Here is an 11,022-nt window from a genome sequence, read left to right on the forward strand (position 1 = left end):
CATAGGGTCTCGGCAGAGGCCAGCTAGTTCCTGCTCCCTGCGATGGCTCCCTCATCTGTAACAGGAGGGGCTGGAGCAAACCAGAGGGGCCCACAGGATGCCCACAGTGGTGACCCAGACGGTCAGGTGGCTACTGTGGTATGCCCGGCATGACTGGCCAGGGTTCGATGGGATAACGTCCCCAGTCCCCATCCCGGCACACCTGCTTCCTCGTTTTCACACTTGCTGAACCTTCAACTTCAGGACACATCACCTTGCTGAGCCCTGCCCCCCCACCTTTCCCCTTCTGCCCCTGCAGGCCCCCGACAGCACACACTGGTTTTCAGCCTGGCCACCGGGTCTGGTCATGCTTCCCACTCGCTGCTCTGTGGCCACAGGCAGGTTGCTCAGCCTCTCTGAGCCTGAGTTTCTTCCTCTGAAAGGTGCACGGAAGCTGTGCCATGAGCCAAGGCCTGCTCACTGAGAGAGAGTGCAGGGAAGAGCCGGGCAGGCCGTGGCTCTGCAGCCCGGCAGGTGCTCTGTTGCATGGTTATTTGTCTGGCCTGGGCCTGGGGCTGCCCTGGAGGCTTAGCCTGCAGGGGACAGGCCAGCAGGTGGCCTCCTGTACTCACTGGCTGCTTCCTGCTCCCACCCACTCTGAACTGTAGGAGTCTCCCTCCCCAGAAGCAAGAAGACCCCACCACCTATGACAGCCCAGTCCCCCCAAATCCCTCACTGTAGAGCCCTCAGCCAGAACCTGGACTCCCATGGGGCTGTGCACGAGCCAAGAGCGATCCCTCCAGCTATCAGCCCCCAGGCTGGGGTCAGTGCCTCTGCTTGGCCATGACGCTGGCTGGCTGGGCACACGCCGCCTGTAATGCAGATGGTGGTCATCCGGCAGCTGAACCCGGGCTGTAGGCAGGTCGGGAAGTCCCTCCTGAAGTCACCCCTCCTGTTCAGCCTTGGAGGTCTGCTTGGTGGACTGGCCCCAGAGCAAGTGTGGTACACTCTCCATCATCAAGGCTGCCCACCTGGTGCCCACATGCCCTCCCCGCTCCTGGTACTCAGCTGTGTGTCTACTCCTGCCTGGCTCTGCTCCAGCATCCACAGCACAGAAACACTGCCACACACGGCACCAAACCGAGGCACCACATGGAGGGGACACACGCACAGAGGTGTGCATGCTCCCAGGCACACACACACACAGGCACCTGTGTGCACAGGCAGACACTGGCACACACGGTGAAGGCAGAGATACCTGTGTATGAACGCACACACCACCCTCGAGGCAGGACCGCTCCATGGGAAGGGGTTACGCTGGGTAGCTGCCAACCATGTGCTCAGCATCTCTCTCTCCTGGGGCTGAGGAGCAGGTGCCACAGTGCTGGGGCCCCAGGGGCCAATAGAGGAGCATCACCTGGCACAGCCCAGCCCCTCCCCTGCACCGGCCTGGGAGCGTCACTGCGGGAGCCGGTGGCTGACAGACAGGGTGCTGGTGAGGAGTGGAGGTGAGCGGGGACCCTGGCGCTCCAACCCTGCACCACCCCCGTGCCCCAGGGCTCAGCTGCAAGGGCTGACATGCTCCGCGGACTGGGACAGCTAGTGTCTGGCACCTGGTTACAGCCCTCTGCATCCAACAGCCGATGCCTGGCTCCAGAGCACCACCCTCCACCGGAAGTTCTTTGTGCTCAGGTGAGGGGTAGGGGCCGGGGTGGGGCCATCACCAGCTGGACCCCAGGACCAGGCTTCTAGTCTGGTATCTGCAGGCCTGGGCAGGTAACTGAGCCTCCATTATGCCCCCCGCGTCGGGGGTAACCTCCCTGTCTTGCTCCTGGTCCATGTGGAATCTGGAGGCCCACTGGCACCCCAAACTGTGAGACTGTGCAAGGGTGTGCCCAGGAGTGGGCAGTGTGGGCCAGCCTCCCAGTTGTCCCTCACCTCCCAGGACCTGAGTCCCCAAGCTTCAGAGCTTTGGTCCCACCACAGACAGGCCTGCCCAGGGAGGGGGGAGGGGGCTGCACTGTGGGCTGTGTCTGTGACCAGGACTTAGGCCCAGAGAAGGGGAGAGAGCTGCCCGGGCCACCCAGATGGGAAGCGAAGCCATGGCCTTTCGGGGAAGGTTGGGAGCCACCAGGTCTCCCCCAGCGACCTGTGGGGACTCACCGGGACTGCTGCCCCCTCCCCTGTAGCTGTCAAGAGATCTCTTCATTGGAGACACCACAACCCAAGCCACAGCCGGTGGGTCCCCTGAGCCCCAACTTGCTATAAGAAAGGCCTGGCTCCCCCTAGAGCGGCTCCCTTTTGTTCCAAAGATGCTTGTTTTTGGGGTGTACCCCTCCCTAAAGGCAGAGACACAGCAGCAGCCTGGCTCAGGCTGCCTGCCCTGCAGGGCACCCATCCTGTGTGACGCTGGACAGAAGCCCTTCCTGTCTGTGCCCCTCAGCCAAGGCTGGTAGGGAAGCCGGTGGGGGCGGCCTCATCACTTCCTGTCTCCTCTCCAGCTTGTCCTGGACCCGCTGCCTGTGACCCCAGCGCCCGCCGTGCACCGTGCACAGCCATGGGCCCCGGAGCAGGTGTGCTGACGCTCTCAGGGAAGGGGCTCCCGGGCGGCATGGCGGCAGAGGTGGGCGAATTCACCTGCCGGCCGCCATGTCCTCCCAAGCCTGCGATCGAGGCCCTGCCCAGGATGCCCCATGGCCAGCTGGGGCTCAGGGAAGGGAAGGAGAAAGGCAGGCAGGGCACTGGGCCTGGGGGGGTGAGAGGGGACAAGGAGAGGTCACGGCTAGAAGGGGCTCAGGAGGAAGTGGTCGACCCCATTCCCTGTGTTTGAGGGTCTTGGGTCTCAAACTGTGAGGACAGAGCCACAAGGATAGAAAGTACCAGTGCATGTGTACACACAGTCCACCCGTGTATATCTCATCACACATCTGTGACCATTGGCGGGCACATGTACAGTCCATCACATCTGTGTACACATGCTTCCAGACACACAAAAAAGGACACACGCCACCAGCTGCACATAGGTACACATCATCACACACATGTAAACTGCCACACCACCAGATATGCATTATATTGGGCATACATGCCACCGCAGGCGTGTATGTGCCACCATACACATGTGCACATCACATGTACATGCCATTGGGAACACACGCATGCAGTGTCCGACAGACACATGGATAGTCAGACACACCATGCTCAGGCCTAGGCTGCTACACACAGGTGATCAGGGCCACATGGCGTCCGAGGTCTCCATGTTGGGATAGTCACAGGTCCACCCAGGACACAGGATCACAGGGTCCCTGGGCCAACCCCCCGCTGGACCTCCCACACGTGCTCCCTCAGCAGGGCTCAGCCCTCCGCTTACGGCCTGTTCTGTTCCAGGTGCTCTGGTGAGCCGGGGCCTGGTCCTCTGCATGTGGCTCACCACTCACTGCGCTGGTCCCCACGCCGAGGCCTTCTCCCAGGAAGGGCGGGCTCACAGCAGGGCCGACCTGTGGGCCAGGTGAGTGCCCTCCCTGCCCGCCTGCAGCTGGCTCCCTGGCAGGCCTGGAGGAGGGGGTGGGTGAGAAGGAGGGACCACCTCCAGGGGCTGCAGACAATGACCAGGCCTGGCTGTGGCCCCCGACTTCCGGCTCTGAACCGGAAGCCTGGCCATCACCCACTCAGATCCAGGTCACTCATCCATCTTGCCCTTAAATGGCCAGAGTTCAGTATCCTACATCAGTGTCAGGAGCCCAGGCCATCAAAGCTGGCTGCGGCTAGGGTCCCTCCTGAGACCCCCTCTGCTCCCACTGCTCCCCTCGGCCTGGCAGGTGATCACTGCTCATCCTGAGTCCTAATACTTCCTTCTACGCTGAGGCTTTGCTGCCCCCTCAGGCCCCAAACAGACCCTACATTGTTTCCATGCACTTTCCGGGGGGTTCGTGCTTAGGCTCGGCTGTCCTCTCCATCCTGGGGAGTTGGAGGTCATTGATTAGCCATCAACTGATCAATCAGTTGACTGACCAGACAAGGCTGGAGGCCCAGTTGGACCACTGGACCCAGGTTAAAGCCCCAGAGACCCCTGGGTTAAAGCTGTGACCCAGAGACCCAGGTTAAAGCCCAGCCTGCCATACTTCCTGTGTCTTATTCCTTTGGTGTTGAGAGTCTAACCTCCACCCTGCATGCTGCCGTCTGGGCTTCTCCTCCCGCCCCCACCTCCACCCTCACCACCTGCCTCCTTCTGCTCAGTGCCAACACCTCCCTCCTACAAGGCTTCCGGTGCCAGGCAGCCAGCCAGCTGTCCCAGGACCAGCTTTCAGCTCTGATCAGGAGGATGGCATCGCAGCAGGTGCTCCTCAAAGCCTGGCAGGTAAGAAGCCCTGGTTGGCATGAGTGGACTGGGGTGTTGAAGGCAAGAACAGGCTCCCAGGAGAAGGGCCCTGGTTATGGGTAGAAAAGGAGAGTGTCCCCGGCAGAGGACACAGGCCAACAAGGGCCAGGACTGTTCGGCCGGGCCGGTCTCTATGCCAACCTGCCAATTTCACAGCCAACTAAGAGGCATCTCTTAGGCTGACTCCAAGGTATCAGGAGCCTGCCCACCTCCAGTATGGCCCACTTTGGGTTGTTGCCAGGACTCCTCTGCCAATTGCCCACAGACCCCAGCCTGTTTGTGGCTGGGTGAGGGCTTGTTCACCAGGCTGCACTGGCCTCTTTCTGCCTCCTTCTGGCATGTGCTGCCTCCTTGAGGTAGATCTTCCCTCTGGCCCTTGGGATATATCTTCCAGCCTGCTGGCCTTTCCCCCACCTGGGCCATGAGAGGGGGCCAGCTCAGCCCACCTCAATTCACAGCTCACGTAAGCATGGCCTGCCCTGAGTTGGAAGGAAGGGGGAAAGAAAGGAAGAAAGGATATCCATCATTCTCATTATAAAGTTAATATAAATCTACACTAATGAAAGAGAAGCGTGCAAATTGACCATCACTCTGCTACACCCACAGCTGATCAGGAGCGAGTATGCAAATTAGCCCAACTAAGATGGTGGCAGCCACGGAGCTGGAGTGAACAGGAGGCTTGGGTTTCCCCTAGCAATGGAGGAAGCTAAGCTTTCCGCCCACCCTGGCCAGCCCTGGCCTCCACTCAAGGAGGCACCAAAAAAAATAATAATAGCCGAAACCGGTTTGGCTCAATGGATAGAGCGTCGGCTTGGGGACTGAAGGGTCCCGGGTTCGATTCCGGTCGGGGGCATGTACCTTGGTTGCGGGCATATCTCCAGTGCGGGGTGTGCAGGAGGCAGCTGATCGATGACTCTCTCTCATCGATGTTTCTAACTCTCTGTCTCTCTCCCTTCCTCTCTGTACAAAATCAATAAAATATATTTAAAAAAAAATAATAATAATAATAATAATAATAATAAATTTAAAAAAGGAGGGGCTGTGAGCCTGGATTGCTAGGGGCATGGCCAGCCTGAAAACAGCCCTCAGCTCCTCACCCTATCAGTGGGAGTCAGTTGGAGGTGATCAGGAAATGGGGGTGGGGGGCAGTTTGGAGTGAGCAGGCCAGCAGGGGTCAGTTGGGGGCGAGCATACTGACATGGGAATAGTTGAGGGCGATCAGGTTGGCAGGGCACAGTTAGGGGCTAGCAGGCCGGCAGGCAGAGTGGTTAGGGGCAATCAGGCAGGCAGGCAGGCAGGCAGGCGAGCAGTTAGGAGCCAGCAGTCCTGGATTGCAAGAGGGATATCCAACTGCTGGTTTAGGCCCGATCCCTGTAAACCAACAGTTGGACATCCTTCGAGGGGTTCCAGATTGGAGAGGGTGCAGGCCAGGCTGAGGGATACTCTCCCCCTCCCGCCGTGTACGAATTTTGTGCACCGGGCCTCTAGTCTAGTAATAAAAGGAAGAAACATACAAAAATAAAAGAAGAAAAACAACTAGCAATAAATTTGAAATGACCTCAAAGGAGGCCAGGCCATACAGGGAGTCAGGGCAGGGTTGCATTGGAAAGAGCCTCATGGTGCAGTGGGCAGGGGTGGACAGGGCCTGAATGCCAGCCCGGGGCTGGGGTCGGGGGGACAGTTATATTCAGGCTGGGTTTGACCCATCTGAGGCCATTCTGATGTGGAGGTCGAGGCAGGCAGCGGAGGCCATCAAGTCCAGGTGGCACAGAGCAGGCAGGTGGGAGGAGGGAACTAGATGGCTATGGGGCCGGGCATAGGGGTCATGGTCCCAAAGGCCTAACTGAGGGGGAGTGTGACATGGCGGAGAGGAAGGGGCTGGCGAGGGAGTGAGGCATCATTCACCCTACCCAGCTCAGCTGCCTGGCCAACCTGGCCGCCCTGCATGGCCTCCAGAGTGACTTCCCGCGGCACCCGCCTGACCTGCTGCTCTTCTACAAGTGAGCGTCCCCCCACTCCCAGCCCCTCCCAACACCCAGCAGACTGAGCATGCTTCCTCTGGGTCCTGGGGACCCCAGCTCCCCAGGGGCACCTGAGCCACCCCAACAGACCCCACCTGCCTGCAGCCTGGGGCAAGTAAGGGAAGCAGACTGCCAGGCCTTCACCCGCCGGGCTGCCCAGGGGGACACGGAGCTGCTGGCCAACCTGCCGGACCAGAGGGCCGCCCTGCAGCACTCCGCCTTGGCCTGCCTGGTAGGCCCCGGGGCGGGGCAGGAAGGTGGGAGGGACGTGGGCTGGGCCCTCGCTGACCTGCCGTCCTGCAGGGGGTGTCCCACCCACCGCGGCTCAGCGCCTCGGACCTGCTGCTCCTCGGGGCCTTGGTGTGCGACATGGAGGCATCCAGCATCGTGGCCTCAGACCCCCATGTGCTGCAGAATCTGCAGTGCTGCCCCCGGCTGACCCCGGCCCAGCAGGCTGCTCTCAACACTCTACTGACCAGCGGGAGGACCGTGCTTGGGTGGGTGGGGCCCATCCCCTCTGCGAGGCCTCCCTCCCGGAGATGAGGCAGGAGGCAGCCTGGGGTGTGGGCCCAAGAGTTCACTGAATGCCACAGCCCTGCTGACTTCCCTCTTCTAACATCGTTCACAGCCTTTGGGGCACACAGATTTGGGGGTGCTGCCAACCCCCACTGGGCCCCTCAAACCCCGGCCCTGAAGCCTGGGTGGGAGTGTCTGGCCGGCAAAGTGTCCCCAGCAGGGCAGACCCTGGGAACTGAGCACTCAGGCAGCCTCCAAGGGCCGGGGTGCTGCTCCAGACCCAGCTCCCCCTTCCTGCACACCAGGCCCCCCATCTCCTGGGACCTGGAGGAGCTGCAGGCTCTGGGACCACTGGCCACCTACATCAGCTCCAGCCTGTGGGTGCAGGTGCAGGAGGTAGGGTGGTGCCCTGGGGCGGGGGGGAAGCGGGGAGCGGGGAGCGGGGATCGGGATGTGAACTGGCCCCAGACACAGAGAGGGCTGTCGGGCAGACCCTCTAGGCCTGAGGGCTGACCATTCAGCCATCCAGTGCCTGAGTGGCATCCCCAGTTGCTGCCATTATAGAGTTCCTAGCTGTGGGATGGGAGGAGGAACCAGGAGCCGGGAGTCTTCAGCACCCCCTGCCAGGCCGTGGGCCTGGGCTTCTTTGGCAGCATGGTGGCTGCATGTCGGGCAGGGCGGCTCAGCCAGCGTGACACCAGGCGCTTTGTTACCAGCTTCCTTGAGGCCAGGGCCAAGGCCAAGTTGATGTCCTCACGACCCAAGCGGGGCACAGGTCAGTGTGGCCACGATGGCCTGGGGACGCTGCTCTGGACTCCTGATCCTTGGGTGGGGGCACCCAATAAACAGCCACCCCTGCCTCCCAGCCTCCTGGCCTGTATCCAGCATAGGCCGGCCAGAGGCAGTGAGGTTGGGCTTCTGGGCCAGGGCTGGGCTGGAGGTCAAGGTCAGGTTTGACTTGGTCCACTGTGAGCCAAGTTCTTGGCGAGGGGTCAAGCTTGGGGAGAGCGTCACGGGTGGGTCAGGGTTAGCAGGGAGGGTAGAGCCTGCAGTCAACCCCTCCCCCAGCCACAGGGCGACCCTGCGTCCGAGGCAACATCACAGCGGCCACACTGCAGGACGACCTGTTCCTGGTGCACTACGACTGCTCCCAGCTCGAGTCCTGCCTGGGCAGCCGCGTGCTCAGGGCCAACCTGGACCCCTTGCTGCAGCACCCACTGCCTGCTGAGTGCCAGCGGGTCGTCAAGGCCAAGTTGGCTCGGGTATACACTGGACACTGGACACAGTGGAGGCAGGTGGGTGGCGGGCGCTAGGGGTGGGCCTAACCCTCTTGCCCGCCTCAGATCTACCCAAGGGGCGTCCCCGAGGAGCAGCTCCGGCTCATCACCTCGCTGGTCTACCTGTACTCTGTCGTGGAGATCAGCCAGTGGAACATCACCTCCAGGGACACCGTCGTGGCCCTGCTGGCCTCGGACGTGGCCCTGGAGAACCAAACGGAGGTGAGGGCAGGACGGGAGAGGGAGAGTGGGGAGGCTAGGAGTTGGGGAGCAACCACTGACCCTGAGGCCAGCAATCCCAATCCCGCTGACCCCAGCACTGCCCCCAGGCCATCCTGCAGAAGTTCCTGGACCACAAAGGCAACATCACGAGCACCCTGCTGGTGGCCATTGGGGGCTCCCGCCTCTGCTGGATGAGCCCCCGGCAGATCCAGGCCATCCGGCCCTCGGAGTTCCGGTGAGCCCGCCCAGCGACACGCTCGCTGCACCCCGGGTCAGCCAGCGCCTCACCAGGCAGAATTTGAGGGGCAGGCTGAGACTCAGGAGGGGTCTGGACCAGGCTGCCCCAAGTGTCTTAGTTTCCTACAGCTGCCAAACTGAGTTCTTTAAAATTTATTTCTGGTTATTCCTCACCCAAGGATACTTTTTCCATTGATTTTCAGAGAGAGTGGAAGGCAAGGAGGAAGGAGGGAAGAGAGGGGGAGAGAGAGAGAAACATTAATGTGAGAGAGACATATCCGTTGGTTGCCTCCTGCACTCGCCCCACAACCCAGGTGTGTGCCCTTGACAAGGAATGGAATCAGCAAACCCTCCGGTGCGCAGGCCAGTGCTCCAACCACTGAGCCATATCCGCCAGAGCTCAAACTGAGTTTGAAGAGAGCAGAGATGTATTCTCTCGCAGCCTGGAGGCCAGGAGTCTGGAGTTAAGAGGGCCAGGCTCCCCCCCCGCCTCCTCCAGCTTCTTGTGTTGCTGGCAGCCCTTGGCCTTTCTTGGCTTATGACCTCATCACCCTCTCTCTGCCTCTGTCATCATCACGTGGCTATCTCCCGCCCGTGTCTGTGTCTAAATTTCCTTCTTCTATGACACCAGCCATTAGGTCTTAGGGCCCACCCTAACCCAGTGGGACCTCATCTTACTTTGATTACATCGCTACGTAGCCAAGAGCCTCTTTCCAAATAAGATCACATTCTGAGGTTTGGGGTGGACATAAGTTCTGGGGAGACAGCCCAGTAGAGCGGGCAAAAGGACACCTGTGGTTTAGGGAGAGAGGGCCAGGCCCAGCCATCCCTAGGAGGAGGGGCTCCCAGACTGCCCGTCCATCTCCCCTCCCCACCCCCAGGCTGGCGGGGGCCCTGGACACCTCCTCCTGCCCTCAGAGCAGGAAGAACGAGCTCTTCGTCAAGGCCCGAGAGGCCTTCAGCAGCACCAGGATCACAGCCGCCTACTACGACTTCATCCGCCCCTTCCTTGGTAAGACCCCACCCAGAGTACAGACCCCCTTCCTCCGGAAGCCCCGCCCCCTCCTCACTCCTCCCTTCCCCAGGCGGTGCCCCCACCGAGGAGCTGCAGCGCCTGGCCCAGGCCAACGTCTCCATGGACATCCACACCTTCACCAACCTGAACCCCCACGTGCTGCAGGTGGGCCCCGGGGGCTGTCCCTGGGGGGCGTGGGCAGGCTGGCCAACCCAGGGAGCCCTGGGCCCCAGGTCAATCCTCCAGGCTGGTTCTGCCACATCTCGCCCCTGCTCACTCCTGGGGAAGCACTGCCCTGCCGGTCTCCCCTTGGTCCTAAAGCTGGGCCCCTTCGTGACTCTCGGTCCCTCCCCCCCTCACCCCACTTCCCTCGAAGAACCTAAGCGTTGACAATGTGAGAACACTGCTGGGCCAGAACGTGGGGGACCTGCAGAAGGCACGCAGCCACCCAACCATCAGCTCCTGGCTCCGCAGCCTGAACAAGTCGGCCCTGGACGAGCTGGGCCTGGACAGGGGCCCCGCCGGCCCCACCAGCCCCACCAGGACTCACAACACCCCCTGGACATCCCATCTGACTTCCACAGGGGAAGGGCCTGGGGAGGACACCCGCACCTCAGGTACAGCCCCACATCCAGCCCTCCCCCCCAGCAGGCCTTCCCCTGCCCCTACTTGGCCTTGTCTGCCCAGGGCCTCCGTGGACCCCGAATGGCTCCTTGTGCCCGATCTCACACTGCGTTGGCCAACAGTTCTTCCATTTGCCTCTCAGTTGACATTTATGCGACACTGGCTTCACCCTGTGTCACCCACTGAGTTATCGCAGGGTGCAATCACCTCCTCCAAAACCCACTGACCTGCAGAAAGCAGAGGCCAAAGCTCAGGGAGGGGGGAGCGTTGAGATCTGCTGGGGCCCAGGAGAGTGGCCACACATGGTCTTCCCCGCCCGCCCGCCTGCCCACAGGGATAGTGTGAGCCTGGAGCCCAGGGAGAGGGGCTGCCCAAGAGCCGCAGGATGGCCCTGGGTGCGGCTCCCAGCGAGGACTGATGGGCATTCTCTCCATGTTGCACCTTCAGGCAGCCCACCAGCCCACCTGGGGCCCCTGCCACTTGCTGTGGCCCTGCCCTCCAGCCTTCTGTGGCTGCTGTATCGGGGTGCCCTGCGGCCTGTTGGTTCTCACACTGTCCTCTGAAGACGGCGCTGTGCTGGTAGGTGACTGGCCGCCAGCCCAGGCTAAGGGGCAAGCCCCAGGCACGGAAAGCCTCGCCTAGGAGCCTGCAGGGCAGGAGCCTGCCCCGCCCACTCCCAGCACCTGAGCTGCACAGGGGGCCTGGGCAGAGCTGTGACGACTGAGTCCCAGCCCCTGCCCCCTGCCGGCTGAG

At 61.6% G+C, this 11,022-nt stretch overlaps 1 protein-coding gene across 1 annotated transcript; it reads left to right on the forward strand.

The window, feature by feature from the left end:
- The first annotated feature begins 1,351 nt into the window (after window positions 1-1,351).
- LOC311620850 (mesothelin-like protein) lies at window positions 1,352-10,901 on the forward strand. Its single transcript, XM_084880543.1, has 16 exons — window positions 1,352-1,671; window positions 2,481-2,552; window positions 3,367-3,487; window positions 4,216-4,336; window positions 6,272-6,357; window positions 6,484-6,610; window positions 6,682-6,875; window positions 7,200-7,290; window positions 7,522-7,669; window positions 7,963-8,156; window positions 8,238-8,393; window positions 8,501-8,628; window positions 9,512-9,642; window positions 9,716-9,810; window positions 10,022-10,262; window positions 10,717-10,901. The coding sequence occupies exons 1-16, from the start codon at window positions 1,623-1,625 to the stop codon at window positions 10,830-10,832; spliced, it is 2,070 nt and encodes a 689-aa protein (XP_084736669.1). The 5' UTR covers window positions 1,352-1,622; the 3' UTR covers window positions 10,833-10,901.
- Window positions 10,902-11,022: the final 121 nt, after the last annotated feature.

This window comes from Pipistrellus hanaki (assembly GCF_964339955.1).
Source record: "Pipistrellus hanaki genome assembly, chromosome: 4".
NCBI lineage: Eukaryota > Metazoa > Chordata > Mammalia > Chiroptera > Vespertilionidae > Pipistrellus > Pipistrellus hanaki.